Source organism: Natrix helvetica (genome assembly GCF_964273705.1).
Source record: "Natrix helvetica genome assembly, chromosome: 2".
Classification (NCBI taxonomy): Eukaryota; Metazoa; Chordata; class Lepidosauria; order Squamata; family Natricidae; genus Natrix; species Natrix helvetica.
Genome location: NC_138552.1, coordinates 137,154,988 through 137,175,681, shown reverse-complemented (window position 1 = coordinate 137,175,681; position 20,694 = coordinate 137,154,988). Strand labels below are relative to the sequence as shown.

Below are 20,694 nucleotides of genomic sequence, written 5' to 3'. Positions count from 1 at the left end.
TTCATAATACAAGAATGCAATTTATTTAATGTAATGCTATGCTAATGTGTTTTGTTCCTGATAATGCAGCTTCCACTTAGCAAGTCTTTTTCCCCCTTAAAATATACTGTTGTTTTGACACAAACAGCTTGCTACACTTAAGGATTTTACTAATAAAACATAATGTTGTGCTAGATAATATGACTGTTGCCACAGCTGAACTGACTTGTCAAATCAATCCTAATATGGCTCCCACAGGCACATAAAAACCTTATTTAGCTATCAGTTATCCTAATCACTTTGTTGGGTTTAAGAATGTAATACTTCAAGACCAGTTCCTATTTATACATATATGCCCAGCCATTTAATAAACTCTTGATTTATATATTAAATTCTTGTTTAGAAGAGATGTTCTAAGCATACAATGTTTTTAGCTTATATATGTCTGGGTCCTCTATAAATCTACTCACACCCAGCTGTAATATGTAAATTAAACAGACAGATGAGCACACAAGCTCCCAAGTATTTAATATGCAAGAGACAAAATTACACAAGGAAAGGATGCTAAACATTTATTTTAGATCTTGTTCAAAAGCAGCAATCAGCAGGGAGAACTAAATACAGTGTAGACTACAGGACTACAACTAAAAACACCAGTCATATGTCTGGCTCCTATTTAGTAAGGAAAACTATAATGCGACATCATGTTTTAAACCTTGTCTACTTGTTGCTAAAAGGGAAGTGAAGGGGATAAATAAATTGGCTGCATGATGTCATATATGTCTCTTATTAAATCTAATGGAGAGAAGGGAGCTCGTGATATTTTCATGCCATCTTTAATTTCATATTTTTATGAATAAAATTCTTGAGGGAAAAGATCCCCAATGGAATCCTATTCTCTCCACTGGATGGCAAAGCCTTTACTCTTCTCTTTGGGCAATCAACACAGACAAATGATTAATTACATTTGCTATGGCCCTTTCAATCATTCAACAACTTGTCTTGACCAAGCCTTTACACTTCTCTTTGGGCAATCAACACAGACTAGTGATTAGCTACATTTGCTATGGCTCCTTCAATCATTCAACAACTTGTCTTGACCAAGCTACAAGGCATGTGTTGTCAGGATGAGAGTCAGAGGCATGGTAAGTAAAGGAAAAGAAGCCACTTCTCTCTGATCTACTATTGTGCCCTGTCAATGTTTTGCAAGCCTCTTAAGATGTAGATTTTGGACCTTCCCCTTTCCATGGGGAGGGTGGCATCACACCTGAAAGTCCAGCAGTTACGGATTTTTTTCTATGGAATACCTGCTTTTAAAAGACAGCATTCCATAAATAAAGGCAAGGATAAGAAAAATTCAACATTGTAGCCAAAACTGATCATATGGACTTCAAACGGAGAATAGAATTATTCATAACTCACTTCCATTGAATTCAATAGGATTTAAATATGATTAATTTTACATATTTTAAACCACTATTTATTATGATGAGCAAGATTTCTCCTTCTACTCCGAGTGTAACCTACCTTTGCTTCCTCTTGCTTAAAGCTATTGTTAAATATCTGGGCTAAGGTTTCAAATGAAACTGTCAGGGGAAGCATGAAGTTTTCAAACTCATCCTCATCTTCTCCTGCAAGAAAAGGAGGGGAGAGGACACAACTATAAACACGAATATTATTAAATAATTTGACATAGTAGCTATTATGTGAATAAACAAAAACTTTGGGTTATGCAAAGCTATACCTGAAATATTCTTAATTCTGGATGTCTTCGTTTAGTAAACACAGGGACTGATAAATCAGTCACCAGCAATTGTTTCACAGCCTGTTACTATTCTCCTTTGTTCTTTTATTTTAGGAATTGATCTGAATCCTACTCAGGTGTTTGGCTTTAAGGAACTTTGAAACACTACCTGCGTTTATATGAATATCCTTATTTTTTTATATGCCGCCTCTGTCAACAAAGGTCATAGTTAAAGGGAATTGTGAAGCTATCATATCCATGAAGATAGTTCAGGAGTGTCAAACTCGCGGCCCATGGGCCAGATTTGTCACCTGCTGGCTCCGCTCCCACCGGTTTAGCAAAAGGGGAAAAAGCCCCGATACGTCACGTGACAATGCCACGACAGCGCAAGTTTGACACCCGAGATATTTAATAAATATGTAAATAGAACTTAGCCTTCTTTTACACTGGGAACATTTCTTCAGTTAACCGTACTGGCTAGCTATTATGCTGTCTGGTGCCAATTTATGTCAAGCTAATGTAGCTGAAACTATAGCATATATGATTCAAAGAATGTATGAGCTATATATAGTTAGAGGTTTCACCGATGCTCAACATTCTTTAGGGAAAGTGATGTTCAAAATAGTCCCATAAAAACTCAGAGTATGTAATATTGAGATACCTCAATTTGGGGGGGTGGGGGGAGAGACAGAAAAAAAATGGGGAAGTTGGAGAGGAACTTTGATCTGTGCAGTTTAGAAAGAACTGTCATTTTGCCTGGATAATATCCTTTTTGTTCTCACTATGAATCTGAGCTGCCCTCTTCAAGTTGTCCCCACAAATCACTAATATGTCAAACATTGTTAATATAGCACTTCTGGAATACATACATGATTCCTCTCCAAAATAAAAATCAATTAGGATAAGAAATACTGTAATAATAATAATAATAATAATAATAATAATGATAATGATAATGATAATAATAATAATAATAATAATAATAATAATAATAATAATAATAATAATAGGCATGGAAAATAGAGCAATTCCTGGAGTGATAAAGAAAAAAGAAAGTGGGGGATAGCAGGAGTGGAATGACAGGAATCAATCAATCAATCAATCCATCAAACAAACAAACAAACAAAGCTTTTCACATTGTAACTCTGGTATCTTGGGACATCTTTTTATTTTTTTATTTAAGAAATTTATAAAGCTGCCCACGTTATGCAATATGATCTCGGGCAGCTCACAAACAATGAAATAAAATAAAAACAATAAAAGCCAAAACGTCCATACCGCCAACTGTCAGCCCCCCCCCCCCCATTTTCTGGACTACAGCCTCCCCAATGCTTTGAGAAAAACCAGATGTTGATGTAGCCTTTTGGAAGGCTAGAAGAATAGGAACACACACATATCAGGGAAGGGTGTTCTTATCTATATACCATTGACAGGAGTACAGTTAGTTTTCAGAGTATTTTCCTTGCATTCAGAAATAAAATGGTACTATTGCTACATCTTCCGAAGTTCTGTCAAAATTTATGGTGATCTTCACTTTTGGTGAGCAACAAAACTTTAATAATTCATTTTGAAATAATGAACTAAGTAGTAACGAACTAAGAACAAGAAATTCAGAACACACACACACACACACAAACTGTTCTGTCTAAACTGCATTGATACAGATGCGTTATAAACACATTTACGACTACTGCAGCGCCCATGATCATATGATCACCCATTTATGTGCTTCAGGTTTCATGATCACATGATCACCATCAATATGCTTCACAACTGGCTTGTGACAAGCAGAACTCATAGAGAAGGCCAAAGTAAAATCTTAAGTTGCGGACATAAGATGTTTTGCTTATCGACTGCAGTACTTCATTTAACAATCGAAGGGAAAGTGAGGTTATAATAGCAATAGCACTTAGACTTATATACAGCTTCACAGTGCTTTACAACCTTCTCTAAGCAGTTTACAGAGTCAGCCTATTGCCCACAACAATCTGAGTCCTCATTTTACCCACCTCGGAAGGATGGAAGGCTGAGTCAACCTTGAGGCATTCAGAATCAAACTCCTGGATTGAGCAATGAGTTAGCCTGCAGTACTGCATTCTAACCACTGCGCCACCATGGCTCTTTCGATCACAATCATAAGTTGCTAGTCCCAATTGTGGTTGCTAAAAAAAGGACTAACTGTACAAAAACCTCTTAACAATTTTTCTCCTAAATATGGGACAAGGATTATCTGAATCTTTGCAATCTAGATATGGTAGGCCTATTATAGAGTCTTTTCTAAGAGACAACACCAGGATTTTATTTTGGATACAATTCTAGGAGGCAATAATCAGGGAGGATTGAAATACTTCAGGCTGTATTTAGCACACATAATTATGTAAGTTGTTTACTTGTTTATCTAACATGAGGCATAGCTGAAATTTCTCAAGTATGGATGGTGTTATTACTATATACTGTATAATTTGTGAAGTTAAATATACTGTCAAAAATCAACCAAATAATGAAGCAACACATTGAAAACAACATTTATATCAAAATCCTTCAGATGGGTCAGAGGTGAAAATTAAATAAGGAATCAGGAAATTACTTGGACCCTAATAGAGGTGGCATGTGAATCTTACCAGGATGAAACAAACCATGGAATTTTACAGAAATCCCCACTTGAGCTGAATAAACACCCAGCAAATTAGAGAAACAGGGGTTGCATTCTTTGCTGAATGGGGCGGGCTGATGTAATGGAATGAAGATGGTTCCATAAGTAGCCTGGCCCAATGCCATGTACGGCTTTAACCAACACCCTGAAATGAACCTGGAAGCAAATTGGCATTCAAATGCATCTCATGGAGCAAAGGGTGCCCAAAATTGCCTATGCAACCTATAATCTAATCCGCACAGATTCTACGTAGGACAGACATTGTACAAAAGAATTAATAGACACATGTATGTGTAAAGCAAGAAAGGTATACTGTGAACCTTGTCAGTTAAAGAGTTGCAACTGGCTGGATTCAGAAGAAGAGCTACCTCTACTACTGCCCCCGCCTTGTAGAATATTCCCCCCCCCCCCATGAAATGTGAAGGGTCCCCTCATGCCTGGCCTTCTGGAAAGGAGTGAAAACATAGCTTTGCAACTTCTTATGGGGAACTCAAAGGAGTACACACCAATGGGATTGATTAGTGCCCTGAAAACCCCCCCTTCACCTTTTAATTAATTGTTTAAATCACTCTTACCTATTTTTAGAATTTTTAAAGTTTATATAATATTTTTATGTTTAATATTTTATTGTCCTGCACCACCCAGAGTCCCTCTATGAGCGATGAGCAGTTCCAAAATGTAACAAACAAATAAATAAAATCCTGATGGGTATTGCTGGATGATGATCTAAATCAGTGATGGCGAACCTTTTCGCCACTTCGTGTGCGCTTCTTGCATGGGCGCTTTCTTATCTGGGCTGCGACCATGAAGGGAAACTGGCCAGGGGACATGCGTGCACCGGAAAATGTACTTCTGGTTTCCGGCACATGTGCAATGGTCAGCAAGTCTTCCTCACGCACAAAGGCCAGCTGATCATTGCGTGCACATGCACGCCAGAAACCCAGAAGAGGAATGGGCAATGCCAGGCGACATGGCTCCATAGGTTCGCCATCACAGATCTAAGCCATATTAAGAAGAATATGACATAAAGTGTGTGTGCATATACAGTACATCAAAATACATACCAGGCTTTTGGGAAATGGCAATATCATATATATTTTTTTCGATATTTGCATTTTGATCTTTTCATTGCCAATAAGGTATCGAAGGTTACACATTCCTTATCTCAATCGCACATTAGAATTAGAAGATAGATACAATTGAGACACCTTGCAAGACAGGTGATGACAGTGTAAGTGACCAAGCGGCTACCCCCAAAAGCAAGAAGCAGGAACATAATGTTAACATCCAAAGGTTCTATTCTTATCTCTCTGTACATATTTGGATCCAGATATTATTGCAGTATATGTCATACTTGAATTTTCTGATTCAGGAAATAAGTTACAAATAAATACTCTGATCCTCCTATTCGCAGTCTCTGTAATTCAAATATACATAGTGGTAGAAATGTCCAAAAGGTTTTGTGCAAGGAACAGCCAGCTTTGGGTACTCACTGCATGGATTAAAACACAGTTTGAACTATGATATGTCCAGAGGTTTAGCCAAACTTCCAAGCCATAATGTATCTGCTCTCCTAATAATGGATGTCACATGAAGGTAGGCAGCTGGATTCATAGTGATACTCAATATGTTACCAAAGTGCTACTGATAGAATATCTTGGCTAACTTTTAACACAGCTGTTAAAGGTTCAAACCTTTTAGGAAGCATTTAATTAAATTGCTGGAGGTGGGAGATGGGATGCAATATCTCATCCATTAGAAGGTGATAAACCATTAAGGACGAGAAGTCAAATATTTCCCAACAGTAGAAAGCAAATAGTATATGAAACAGTAGATGTGGTCAGTTGGTTTTGGTTGCAAATATTTCAAATACCTATCATTTTCAACAATAGGTTTTGCTCACTACAGCATTGTTTCTATTTTGCAGTTATAAGTCTCTCCTGGGCTTGAATGCAAGGAGGACCACATAAGAATGTTCCACAGTTAAGACTGAATAATGAGGGATCATATTTGCCCTCATAAAGATCCAGATCTAAGAATCCTGTGAGAGGTATATATTATTTTGACAGATGGCAGGGAGCAAACCAAGGCTGACATGGACACCAGGAGACTATCTGTATAGAATTAGACTTGTTTATGGTTGGTTTTGACAGGATTTCACCAAGCAGAAAGATGGTGGCAACAGACTGAGAAATGGAGTCCTCCAGGCAAAAGAAACACATGGCTTCACTGCACTAGGAACAGTTCTTGATACAAATAGTCCAATTTTGTGGCGCCATCATGCCTGATAAAATTAACATGGACTCAGAAATTCTAGATACACCCTTCATTGAATGACATGGCATTCCCTGCAGAGCCAGTTCTAGAGACTCATATGGAGGTAGACTAGGACTGTTCAAAGTAGGGTGAGATTCCACTGAAATGACTGGAAGGAATCAAAGTTACAATGATAAAACATTTTTCACTTCCTCAACCCAGCCTCGCTTTTTAATCATTTTATATATGTGTATTTAGAATACCCAGCCCAGAGTATTAAGGTTACATTCGAAGATAGGCTATAAGGTTTCTTTGGCTATTGTGCATTGCAAGGTTCAAAACTGAACAGTCTTAATGCTTTTTCCCAGAGAATTCACAAATGGGACGACTACTTGTACTCTCATGTTTAGGGAAGTGCTTGGTGGTGAAGACATGACTTAACTACATGTCTTTTTTCCAAGTTAGGATTTGTTACTATTTATTTATTTTATATGAGATACACTAGATACACCAATAAAGGTAGATGTTTATTTCCATACTTTGGTTACTTTAAAAATGCAGCTTTTACAGTTATATAATCTGTAGCTCACTTATGGAAAATGAATAAATGAATGACACTATGAGTCTACTTAAAATATATAAAGGAGTCAAAGATTAAAGAGAAAGATTCCAAATATGTAACTGCTGTGGTATTTGGGGGGGGGGGGGGAGCCTTAAGAAATTAAAAGAATCTAATTAGAGTTTAATACAATGCTGGACTAAATTCTTGGTAAGGAGTTAAGGTCAAAGATGTAATTGTGGTTTTAAATTATTTTCCAAAATTATAGAATTTATTTATGAAGATTTGTGGTTAGATTGGGTTTATATAGAATTTTAATTAATTTGTTTTCCAATGATGAAAATGGAGAGTGACAAATACAAAATGTAGCTCTAGAAAGTTCTGAATAACATACGCAAAGATTGTACATGTATGTCATAAAGAGATAAGTGTATTGAGATAAGCTGCAACAAGAAGAAGCATTTAAATATTCTGATACTTGCTTCAGGACTTAATACTTTACCCTTTATGAATGCACATTCCCAAACCTCAACATTTGCTTTCTTTATATGTAATCTAAGTTACTAGATTTCAACATAATATTTGCAGAATTATCTAGCATGCATGGTTTTGGCTGAAAGAAATAGCACTGATGCTAAGAGTTAACACAGAGAGGGACTCCTCCGGGTGCCGTCCACTAGGCTGTGCCAACGGGCGACGCCCAGGGGAAGGGCCTTCTCTGTGATGGGCCCGACCCTCTGGAATGACCTTCCCCCTGATATTAGAACAACCACGGACCTCCGCTCCTTCTGTAAGAAGCTCAAAACCCACCTGTTTAATCTAGCCGGCGTGGCCTAATTCCAGCTCTCCCACCTCAGTCTGTATTTTTAAATTTCACGGGTTGGTCTTAGGCTAAGTTTTTAATTTTTATAAATTTGTACAGGGGTTTAAAGTTTAATCCGATTTTAATTATATTTATTATTATTTGTATGGTTTTTAATCTGGTACCTGTACACCGCCCCGAGTCCCTTCGGGGAGAGGGGGCGGTCTAGAAATCAAATAAAATAAATAAATAAAAATAAATTAATTAAGAACATTGTGAAGAAAGGTGTGCAATATCAGAAGAAAAAAAGATGAACACATTCTTACCTAAATCTACCATGAGGAGACGTGTAAGAGCAGTATAGAAGGTTGTTCTGCATCTAAGATCGGTCAAACCATAATTATCATTGACACCCAAGAATGGAAAGTGTTTACTCTGGTAAAGAACAGATAACAAAACAAATTTATTCAGGATTTAAAATTAACAATTTTAAATAATATTAAAACAAACTAAAAAGGCCTACCGTATGATTTTGTAGCATGAACTTCACAGCATCTATTTTCACAAGCTTTTTTAAAAGGATATAAGTATTTCTTGTTAAGGAAGATAACACAGTCCAATTAATTTGTTAACACCACACACATATTTAAAATTCTGACTGACAAGGCAAGAACAAACAAGAGTTAACAACAAATGGACATACGTATTGTGTATATAATTGTATATAGATGAGCGCACATGTATGAATAAAATCTTTTTTTTTAAGGAAATCAGTGGACAATGTATAACATTGGGGAAACGGGATAGAGGTAATCTTCCATGGCCTTTGGAAATTAAAAAGCAAATATACATTCATCTGGAGAAGGCAAATCCATTTCTAGATTGTTCAAAAACACAAACCATTTGAGCTTTCCTATAGTCACCAAGAATCAAACTCAATTTGAAGGTGCTTTTATCAATTTTTCCACAGTTGGCATCAATACTGGGAAATAGTTCAAAATCATCACTTATTATCCATACTAATAAACATTAACAATCTTAAAAATTGAAAATCTTACTTTGTAGAATTATTTTTGGACAATGTAATTTGTCCAAGCACTCATCAAATTTGCAAATGAGATCAAGTGGTGGGAGGAGGGGGGAACACTTTAGAAGAAAGACTGAAGATTCAGAAGAACCTTGACAGACTTGAACATTGGGTCTTATCCAATAAGATGCAGTTCAGTGGTAAGAAATCAGGTTTTTCACTTATGCAGGGAAAACCAAATAGAGATACAAAATAGGCAGTACTTGGCTCAAAAGTATACTTGTAAAAGGAAACTACGTGCCCTGGTGTAGCAAAACTTAAGTATGAGCCAGAAGTATGCTGCAGCTGCCAAAAAAGCCTAGGTGGCATCAATAAAGGGATAGCATCAAGATCACGATAGTACTTCTCTAGACTGCACTACTAAAACCACACTTGGAATATTGTGTCCAGTCTGGTCACCGCAATACAAAAAAAGATGCTGAGCCCCTAGAAAGAAGACAGAGAAGAGCAACAAAGATGATAAGAAGTCTGGAGGCTAAACCATATGATGAACATCTAAGGGAACTAATAACTCTAGTCTAATGAAGAGAAGCATTAAGGGTGACATGATAGCCGTCTTCCAATACTTGAATGAATGTCATGTTGAAGAGGAGACTGATTTATTCTCCAAAGCACCTGAAGACAGGCAAGAAGCAATGGATGGAAGCTAGTCAGAGGGAGATCCAATCTCCTTAAGAGAAATGTCCTTACAGTGAGAACAATTAGTCAATGGAACAGCTTTCCACTCAGAATTGTGACCGCTCCATTCTGGATGCTTTCAAGAAAAGATTGGACAAATATTTGTTTGGGATGGACTAAACACTATTGTCTTGGGAAGGTTGGACTAGAAGACCACCAAGATCCCTTCCAGCCCTATGATTCTATGAATGAAGATTCTTAGAATCTTCATTTTAAAAAAAAGCAGTGAGATGAAAGAGAGAGGTTTACAAGTAGTTCAGCCATTGAATTATTCCTGTCCTATTCTCCTTAAAACAGAGCTTTCTCACTTTTTTTTTGAACAAGAAGGGAGGCATTTTTTTTTACTGATAACAGAGGAGTTTGTAGGTAGGCTCATAACACTGAGTCCTGAATTGTCATCAATCTGTGAACCAACTATTACAGTATCCAGGATGTAGGAACAGAACAGAAATTGTAGCACTAAATTGATCTTTACTGAAAAAAATTATTGGCAATCTGGAAATTATTTAAATTAAAATTAAAATGTGAAAATACTTATATTTCCTTATATCTCAAGTATACATCCACATATTTGTGGTTTCACCTGCAGCTTATCTGTCCTTAAGTTTGGAAATTTACTTTTAATACTATTTACATAATGGCAATAATTCTTGTTCTAAGCATGTAGCTTGTTTAAACAAAAGGGACTGATTAGATTTCATGATCATAAACTCATGATAATTATCAACATCACTTAAAATCAATACTGGAAAATGGCCATAATTTTTATCTTTATTACATCAATGTAAAGAATTACCAACCTTCTAGAGCTGGAAGCTCCTAAATAGGTTGCAAATAAAACTGAGAATTCTGGGAATATTGTCTCAATCCTCCTGGGAGGTATCAGATCAGGGAAACCAGGTTCATACCACTACATGATTCATTGCTCAATAACCCAAATTTTAAGTAAGCTGTCTTCTTTTTTTGTAATGGATAAGATTTTTAAAATGTTCATTTTATTTTATTTTATTTTTCCAATTATTAAATATTAATGCATATATTACCAACCCAAACCAAACATTTGAGGTTGAGGACTTTACCTTTCTTAAATCTAAAGAAAAGTTTCACTCAATGTAAACATGAGGAAGTAGAAACCCCAAAATGTAAAAGAGTCATTTGCATGCAGTAACTTCACAAAAACAAACAAAAGCAGCACACACAACACACACACGTATACAGGCCCAGTTACAGGAAACATTATGATAAAGTTAATTATTAGAAACAAAAGAGAATACATGAAAGCAGCACCACTGCACCAACATAAAAGAAACACTAACACATTCCATTATGTAAATGAATTCAAAGCTATTCCATGACTGATCAAGCTAGAAGGGACGTAATGATTTATAATTCAAATAACCGAGCCTTAAAATCAAATTGGGCTAATATATCTCTAAATATGCAAGCTTGGGAAAAGTGTTAAAATAATATAAAAGAAGACAGCAACACAAATCATTTGTTGCCTCTTGTTGCTTAAAATTTCTCCCCTTTCCTCTCTTTTATCCTTTCTAAAATTATTTTTAAAGTGTAACATACACCCCATGGCAATAAATAATCCTTATGCGTACTAAAGGCAGCAATTTCAAGAAACACATGGCAATTGTTACTGAAAGGACATTATATACATATGAATGAATTAAACAATGAGGAGGCATTTAAAAATAAACTAATTATTTTCTTAGCCTCTTAAATTAATCACAATTTAATGTACTCTGTGTTTTGGAAATGAGTCAATGGAATGTGATGTCCCAAAAAATTCCAGTGCTTCTCACAAAATTTTAGATACCAAATGGGAGCTTAATCTTCAACCTACCACACTGGCATAATCCCCATCAGAATGAGGCATGTTTGTGTTAAGTGAGCACTACAGCCAGAGTTGTTCTGACAAACTAATGCAATGTTATAAAGGTCACAGTTTGCAATACCAGAAGTATTTATAAACACTTCATATGTAAGAAATAAAAAGTACTTTAGTATTATTCTTTAAAAGCTGAGCCAATAAATTTTTAAGAGAAAAAAAGTATGTACTGGTAAAAAGCCAAAATGACCAGCAAAATTGGGTTGTTCATCATTTTCCAGCAAAAAGGAAAAGCAACCTCGACAGGTGTAATTTATCATTTTTCTGATTTAATACCAAAGAAATATATTAAAATAATAAAAAGAATCCTGAAATCCTCAAAATTTGTTGTGATAAATAGCCCTCCCTGCCTTTATTACATTATGTCTACTAACAGAAATATTGCATGGTGGATTTTGCCAGACAAGGACGATTATTTTCCAATAAAAAGTTGCATATTAAATTCTAGCACAAAAGTGGGTGTCTTAATACTTCTGAATTCTTTTCTCATTTGCCAAGAAATACAATTTTAAACTTAACTAATACTAACACACAAGAATAAAATGAAACAACAGTTAGGTTAGCTTTACCGTGCTGCATCCACTTAAAACAGGTAGAAGATAAAAATTATGTGATTTTGGGTGATTTATTAGTTGGCAACATTTTATTTATTCAAAATAGTGTTCGTTTCATGCGGCCAATTAAGGAAATAATTTGCAAAGCTAATCTGATTTGTATATAACCTAAGAACTTTTTATACTGCTTATTAAATCAAATAACTGAGTAAAATTATCTGTCACCTAAAAGGGTTATGAAAGAAAGAACAAAAATACTATAGCAATGAATAATCTTAATAGTAATAATAATAATATAACAACGTATTGCAAGGGGCTGAAATTGAAGAATGGTTAACATCTCGCAAAACCTACTTGACAATGAAAGATCCAACAAATCCAACACTAGGCAATTAGAGGGCACTTACCAAAAACTTTAAAATTGATGGCTCTTATTCAGGGATGTCCAACTCATGGTCCATGGGCCATATGAGGCCAAGCACTAACAATGCCACCACACAAGATTGTAAATGTTTAACATTAATTATGTTATTTATACACAGTACATTAACTGTATTATTTTATATGAGGCCAAAGACACTCAATGTGGCCCAGGAAAGCCAAAAGGTTGGATACCCATAATCTAATTGAAAAGAAGCTCTTTCTAACTGAGCAAAAAGGAAACCACCTAAACAGCAGAGGAACAAAAGATCAGTTCTTAACTGACAAGATGATTGTGTAAAATTGTAAGAGAAGGACGACAAGTTGAATGTAGCACGGATACCGAACAAGTCAGGCTGTGCTATGAAACATCAAAAACATCTGGCAGGCTAGCCCACCTCCTTTACATGGAGCATCTGAAGGCATTTGAGTCCCTGCCACATGATTGGATAATCAAGTGCCTAGAAATTAGAGGAGTCGGTCAAAAGTTTTGTGTGAAGATCAACAGCACAACGGAAGACATTGGTCAATTGTGATAGATTGGAAGAAATTAACATTAAGATAGGAATCTTTCAAGGAGACTCACAACCATTTGTCACTGCATTGATTCCTATGTCAAAAATACTTGAACAAGTCAGGCCATGGTTATGAAACATCAAAAATATCTGCAAGGCTAGCCCATTTCCTTTACATGGAGCTTTGGAAGCAGTGTGGAAAAACAGCATCTGAAATGGAATTCCTGCTAAGTACTTTTTATATACAGCCAAGATATTGCAATGGAGTTAGGGATGGACAAATATGCTACACTTACTATCAATGGGTAAAATACTGAAAACTGAAGGAGTTAAGGGATCTATAAATGGACATTTGTGCTCTGGAAGTGTACATGCTCTGGATCTGGAGGTATGAGTCCTCCATAGAGAATGTTGTCCATTCTGAAAAAAGAAATCTAATAGATAACAAGGGCACAGCAGACATATCAGCCAAAGCTTATCAAAGAATCTTTTGGTCATAAGTGCTACTTGCTCTTCCACAACAAGCCTTGAGTCCCAGATGTCCACCAAAATTATGTGGATTTACTCTTTTGGGGAAGTGCCACCCCATGAAGAATGAAAATTGGTATTGTCTTAAGAGTCAGCAGGCTTTTGTATTAATAAATCTGAGCCAGTTTCTTTGCATCTAGGCCAGTGATGGTGAACATATGGCACGCGTGCCACAGGTGGCACGCGGAGCCATTTGTCAGGGCACGCGAGGCGCTGCCCTGTCAGCTGGCCAGCGCGCATGTGCATGCTGGCCAGCTGAGTTCACCTTTTTTAAAGCCATTTTTTGCCCTCCCCAGGCTCTAGAGGCTTTATAGGAGCCTGGGGAGGGCGAAAACAGCCTCCCCCGCCCCCCCGGAAGACCTCCGGAGGCGTCAGGGAAGCCTCCAGACAGTCCCTGAAGCCTTCGGAGCGCTCAAAACAATCCTCCGAGCACACCGGAAGTGACTTCCGGTTTGGTTGGAGGGTCATTTTGAGCACTCCGAAGGCTTCAGGGATCGTCCAGAGGCTTCCCTGAAGCCTTCGGAATGCTTAAAACGACCCTCCCAGCAAACCGGAAGTCACTTCCGGTTTGCTCGGAGGATCATTTTGAGCATTCCGAAGGCTTCAGAGACTGTCCGGAGGCTTCGCTGACGCCTCCGGAGGGCGTCCGGGAGGGTGGGGGAGGCTGTTTTCTCCCTCCCCAGGCTCCTATAAAGCCTCTGGAGCCTGGGGAGGGCGAAAAAAGCATGTAAAAATGGGAGGAGGAGCACCTGTAGTGCGTGCATGCGCACTGGGGTCGCGCATTGCATTATGGGTGTGGCACGCACGCACACGACCCCCCTGCGCTCCCCCCACTTATGGCACGCGAGCCAAAAAAGGTTCGCCATCGCTGATCTAGGCTCTAAAGATCCAAAATTATTACCCTACTATCATATCCTCTCCACTCAACCTCCAACCTGGAATGAATAATGGAGGGTCACCAATTACACTCACTAGGTTTTTCATTCCATCTTTCTCTAGTAAAGGACCTGGTCAATATTAACAGTGCAGCTTGGCAAATGCAATAAGGACAGAGAAGGAGCTCCACTTCATCATCTATATCACTGCAAGTCTCAAATTTGACCTTGTGTCCCGTTAGATCTGCTTCTTGTCTTCCACCCATCATCCCTATATATTTATATAAAGCCATGTTTTAGCTATCATATTGTTAGTGCTATATAATTTTGTGCTATGCATTACAGGTAGTCCTCAACGTATGACCACAATTGAGTCCAAAATTTCTGTTGTTAAGTGAGACATTTGTTAAGTAAATTTTGCTCCATTTTTTGACCTTTTTGTCTCTGTTTTTAAGTGGATCACTGCAGCTGGTTAGTTAGTAACCCGCTTGTTAAGTGAATCTGGCTTCCCCCCCGACTTTGCTTGTCAGGAGGTCGCAAAAGATGACCATATGACCCCAGGACACAGCAACAGTCTTAAATATGAACTGGTTGCAAAGCATCTGAATATTGATCACATGATTATAGGGATGATGAAAAGTTGAAACTGTGAAAAACTGTCTGTCAGGTTTTTCAATGCCGTTGTAACTTTGAACACACACTAAATGAACTGTTGTAAGTCAAGGACTACCTGTCGTTTAATTGACATGTATGAATGATGTGATAAGTAAGATTTACTAAAAGATTCAGAAGGGCATGCTTTGGAAGTGTTCACCTTATGTAAAATGAGGAATGAAGAGATGGTTTGCAAACAAAAGGTAATTCCCATATGAACGGGTATAATTGCACTCCAATGGAAAAATACCAAAAGGTGTGGATACCATTGGAAGTTATAAAAGAGGATAGAAAGTGTAATACCTTGTTAAGTGTCCCAGCTCTACTGAATCTGTCTGACTAGGGTTGGTATGTATGAATACATATGGCAAAAGTGAGCAGGTTTTTTTTCAGACAAAGTATATTGAAAGTTATAAAATTGTATTTGCTTCAACATGTTCTGAGTATCCTACCCAAGTAGCATAGATGTTAAAAATAATTCCTCTTTATGACTTACACATGATAATGTAGGCCCACAAGTGAAGTATGGTGTCTGAAAGCCTCAATGTATCTCCAGAAACTGCTAACATTTAAACTAATTTGTAGTGTAAAATGACCTTATTAATTACATAAAAGTTTAAAAACTGCCCTGGCACTAAGAATAATCTTTAGTATGCCCCATGTATGTGGATGTCCACAACTCCCTGAAAGAAAGAAAAATCAACCCTTTCTAAAGGACATAATAAAGTGGCATACAAAAAAAGAATTAAAATTATACTGTAATAAATATTGCAATTTGCAGCAAAGGGAACAAAACACTAAACTGAAACAACAGCAGCTGAAAAAAACGATGTCTACTAAGAAGCATGGAATGAAATGTTATCTCAATAATTTAAAAGGAACTGGACAGAATAAAAAATATTAAAAGCTTTGTGAAACAGAGTGCTTTGGATTCCATTCTACAGTGCTAATGCTCAACCTGGGTCCAGGTTCTTGAGTCCTGAGATCTGTGGAAATAATCATGTAAGGCGGAAAAGTACTGTTTATCAAGATGAAATGCTTCAGGATGAAATACCTGCAGAGTTGTCATATTAATAGCAGGGGATATTCAAAGAAAGTCATATCTTTTTGTAGAGAAAGAATGACATCAGGGAGGCTTGGAGTAATGAATATTGCCTGTGTTTCTGGGAAAGGGTACACAAATGATAGACGAAGAATCTTTTCTTTTTTCCTGCTTTCTAGGAACCTTCACGTTTGCCCAACAGTAGGAGAGCTTTTCTGAGATTGCTCCGAGCATAACAACTCAGAGAAAGGGTGTGTTTTTACTGTAGTTCTTGAGGAGTGAAGGAACTAGACTATTTATAGATTCCGAAGTGAGCTTATCTAACAGTAAATTCACATTCTGTGTGAATGAAATCTATTTCTTAGTGGATGGATCAAGAATCAGGACCCCAGTCCCACAAATCATGTCCAGGAAATGGTTACTTCCTCAGTGGCTCTGATGAAACTGAATTCCCAAGGAATGTTCATTCCACAGACCACTGATGGTGAACCTTTTCGGCACCAAGGGTCCAAACTGGAATGCACGTACATGCGCACGTCGGAGCACCAGAAACCTGAAGACCAGCTGGCTGGTGAACACATGCCTGTTTTTTGGCCCTTTTTCGGGCCATTTTTGGTCCAAAAGACAGCTTGAAAACACCCCAGAACATGGCTTGTTTCTTGGCCATTTTCCAGGCTGTTTTCCGGCGCCCGCAAAGACCAGCTGGCTGGCATGCATGCGCCAGAAACCAGAAGAGCACCTGGCAACAGCCCGTGTGCCCACAGAGAGGGCTCTGCGCGCTACCTCTTGGCACCTGTGCCATAAGTTTGCCTATTTCATTCAGGTGGAATATTAAATAGATCACATTAAGGGAATACAAGAGTTACTGCCGACTAAGGAAGTATGGCTTTTCTGTTCCAGCTCCCATCCCTTAGAACAGCAACTCCCGAAAGATACAAACGGTGCCCAGTTTCCTGGGTCTTTGAAAAGTCCTTAAAATCTAGCTTTGGTCCCAAGTCTGGGGTTAATGTATTGGGGAAGAGAGCTGTAGCGCTGCATTTTCATGACTGTTTTTAGTTCAGGCTATTTTGTTTTGTCTATGTTTTTAAATTGTTTTAAGTATTAGATTTTGTAAGCTGCACAGAGGCTGCTCGAGTGGGCGGCCATAATACATTTAAAGAAATGAATGAATGGATGATAAGTGAGAGACTAGCTTAATTCATACAGCATACTAAAGTTGAGCAACCGATAGGTTCTCATACAATTCTGAACTACTGCTCCCAGCATCCTTCACTACTGGTAATACTGAATCGAACTGCTGGGAATTGAAGCTCAGCAATATCTGGAGGGTTACAGGTTACTCACCTCTGTGATAAACACAGAACATTTTATTGGTTTTGCCTTACATGCTGTTTACATCCAGCCACTGTGGGTTATTAACTATAGTCTAATACTTAGTGTTGTCAGACTTTACCTATTAAAGCAGGAAATTAGTTTGATAGCTCATTAAAAAGTCGAAGAACTTTTTATACAAGAAAAACAATATTTTAAACAGGTTTTATGCACCAAAAAGGCTAACTAAATGACTAATGTTAAACATCTCTGTACATTAAGACTCTTTAAAATTTCAATTCAAGTTTGATTTCCCTTCTTAACTGTCTAGTTTCAAATATCATGTATAATACACAATTAAAAGGATATCCAACAGAAAGATCATTTAAAAACTGAAGTGTTCTTGAAATCACAGGCTCACATGTCCCCCAATATTTAAGGTTTGTAACACTAAAATATTAAAAAGAAAATATTTACAAAGATATATTCTAGAGAAATATACATAAAATATAAAAACTGTACACAAAATGAAGACTTTAGCAGGATAGGTGCAAGCGATTGCATACATAATAATTCTGGAAGCTGCTATACTTTCAAAAATTTGCTTCTCCTCTTCTCTTTTAATGTCAAGCTTATCATAAATAGTTTTAATTAATGCAATTATTAAATTGGAAGAAAAAGTAAAATTTAAAATTATATATAAAAGGAAAATACGAAAAATAGCAAATATTCAAATTTCAATCAAATGAAGTAACAGAACACTGTTAACCAGTGATACTGAGGAACAGACTGGGAGATAATATGGACTACATACACATGTAATCTGAAATTGAAAATTTAAAGATTAATATGTAACATTGGCATGCATTAAATTTAATATTTAAGTCATAAATTCTGGCAACAAAAACAATTGAATACAATAACAGACATAACTCACATTTTTGACATAAATGTTTCTAAAACTTGATTGTCATCAGTTATTCCCAAGACTTCAGACATTCGAGCATAAACCTGAAAGAAAAATAGAGAGTGGCATTTTAGTAACATGCTATCAATTTAAAAATATTTAGTTGTTCATTTCTACTTGGGATTTAAAGAATGATGTTCCAGACCAACAGTACTTTAGTCTCTGCTCCTAATTCTTATTCTCTAGTGTGTTACATTAGGAAATAAAACTAATGTTTCATTTCCAAGAAGCTGGTTCTAATTATAAGTAGATTGGAAAGGATCGACAATGACCATAAATATTGTGTAAATTAATTTTCTACACATGTGTAGACAAAGCAGTTCAGTGAGATCTGTTCTCTGATCAATGTGAGTAAGATCACAGTTTTAATACTATAAATTTAGGTATTCCTGAAATGGAACTATTTTTTCTTCTTGTAAAACATTAATTGCAGGCTCTCTAATTACTTGTCTCCCTTCCAGAATAACAGAGTTGGAAGGGACTTTGGAGGTTTTCTAGTCCAATCCCCTGATCAGACAGGAAACCCTACACTATTTCAGAAAAATAGTTCTCCAATCTCTTCGTAAAAACTTGCAGTGTTGGAGCATTCACAATTTCTGGAGGCAATTCATTCTAGGTTGCTTCTCTCCTTGATTAGTTTCCATCCATTGCTTATTGTTCTGTCTTCAGCTGCTTTGGTAAATAGCCTGGCCCCCTTCCATATGCTATATTCTTTCCTAAAATTGATAGGATGTGTCTATCTCTGCAAATTTAAAACATTCAACTAGTAGCCAACTTTAGTTGTAAAGTTGTGGTTTGTTTTACAATGATTACTACAATAATTATTTCAGCAATATCTTAAGAGGTATTTTTAAAACTTTGCGTACACATAATTCCCATATGAACTGGTATAATTGCACTCCAACGGAAAAATACCAAATGGTGTGGATACCATTGGAAGTTATAAAACAGGGTGGAAACTGTGATACCTCATTAAGTGTCCATGAGTGGTGGTGGTGGTTGTTTTTTGCACAAGGTGCTTTACCATTACTATATGATTTACTCTGAAAAAAACTGAATTTCCAGTGCAGATTATATTTAGACAAGATGACAATGTATTTTATCCCGTGCAATTGAGATACTTGGTAGGAATAACGATAGGTGAGAAGATCCTTGAGAAACAGGAGAAGAGGTAGAGCTTAGACAAAGATATCTCAGCGCACAGAAGGAATGGAGGTGTGAAAAGCACCCTCCTTGTTCTTTGGAAGGGAGAAATGCTTTCAGACTTGCAAGATTCTGTTACTACAACCTTACAATAAAGCTCATGTTAGTAGTCATGGATGGTACTTCTTATCTGGACTATTTTGAAGGGCTGTCAGTATGGTTAGAATTTCAACAATAAAATGCCCATGGTATAATTTTATATAATAAATAATAATTGAATCATGGCTAAAATAATAAAACAACCGATTTAAATAAAGATACAGGGTCACACTTATAACTCAATCATTTCCTGAGGGCTAACAAGGTAGGTACAAAATTATGAGTGGGCAGGGTGATTGATAGCATCAGCAGTGCCAGAGAAAAACATTCATAAGTGTCTACCTCTACTAATAAATAGGTTGAAACTGAGTTGAGAAGACAGTCCTTGGTACTCAGCTATGTAGGGCTGAAAGACCAAAACTAGTATTTTTAATTAGAAATGGAAACTAACAGGAAACTCGTGCAGGGCCCAGAGCACAGACATAAATACATTTATGTCAGCAAGTACCTACTAATAACCAGACCTCTGCCTTTTGGACTAATTGATCCTTCTATAAGGTCTTAAAAGGCAGCTCCATGAAAAACTCAACACTAGAAATTTAATACTATGAATCATGAAGATCAAATGAAAAAGTTGTCTTAAGCCAGCTATCTCTTCAACTCTATTATTCTGAAAATATCTATCACTTGTGCAGAAATTACAATTTCATTTACAGTATCAGATCTATTTGTTCTGGCATGTTCAGAACTGTAATTTCACTGCCACAGACAATTGTTCATTCAAACATTGGTTCCGTAGTGTTTTAATATACGATCCCCAGTGACAAAGAAGAAGATACCACAAGAGGCAGCATTTCACTAGTAAAATATAGTCTTTATTCTCTTTATTCTTAGTAATACCTGCTTCCATTTCACCCTTTGCAATATATGT

The 20,694-nt window shown here is 36.9% G+C and overlaps 1 protein-coding gene across 3 annotated transcripts in view; it reads right to left on the bottom strand.

Moving 5' to 3' along the window:
- Positions 1-20,694, bottom strand: part of RANBP17 (RAN binding protein 17) — a 195,032-nt gene that overhangs the window by 70,688 nt on the left and 103,650 nt on the right. For all 3 annotated transcript variants that reach the window (XM_081944687.1, XM_081944686.1, XM_081944685.1), the window contains exons 15-19: positions 18,492-18,565; positions 17,924-18,004; positions 8,517-8,580; positions 8,320-8,428; positions 1,507-1,610 (exon numbers count right to left, since the gene is read on the bottom strand). In XM_081944687.1, the coding sequence (XP_081800813.1) occupies positions 1,507-1,610; positions 8,320-8,428; positions 8,517-8,580; positions 17,924-18,004; positions 18,492-18,565 (432 nt within the window). The remainder of the gene's footprint in view (positions 1-1,506; positions 1,611-8,319; positions 8,429-8,516; positions 8,581-17,923; positions 18,005-18,491; positions 18,566-20,694) is intronic.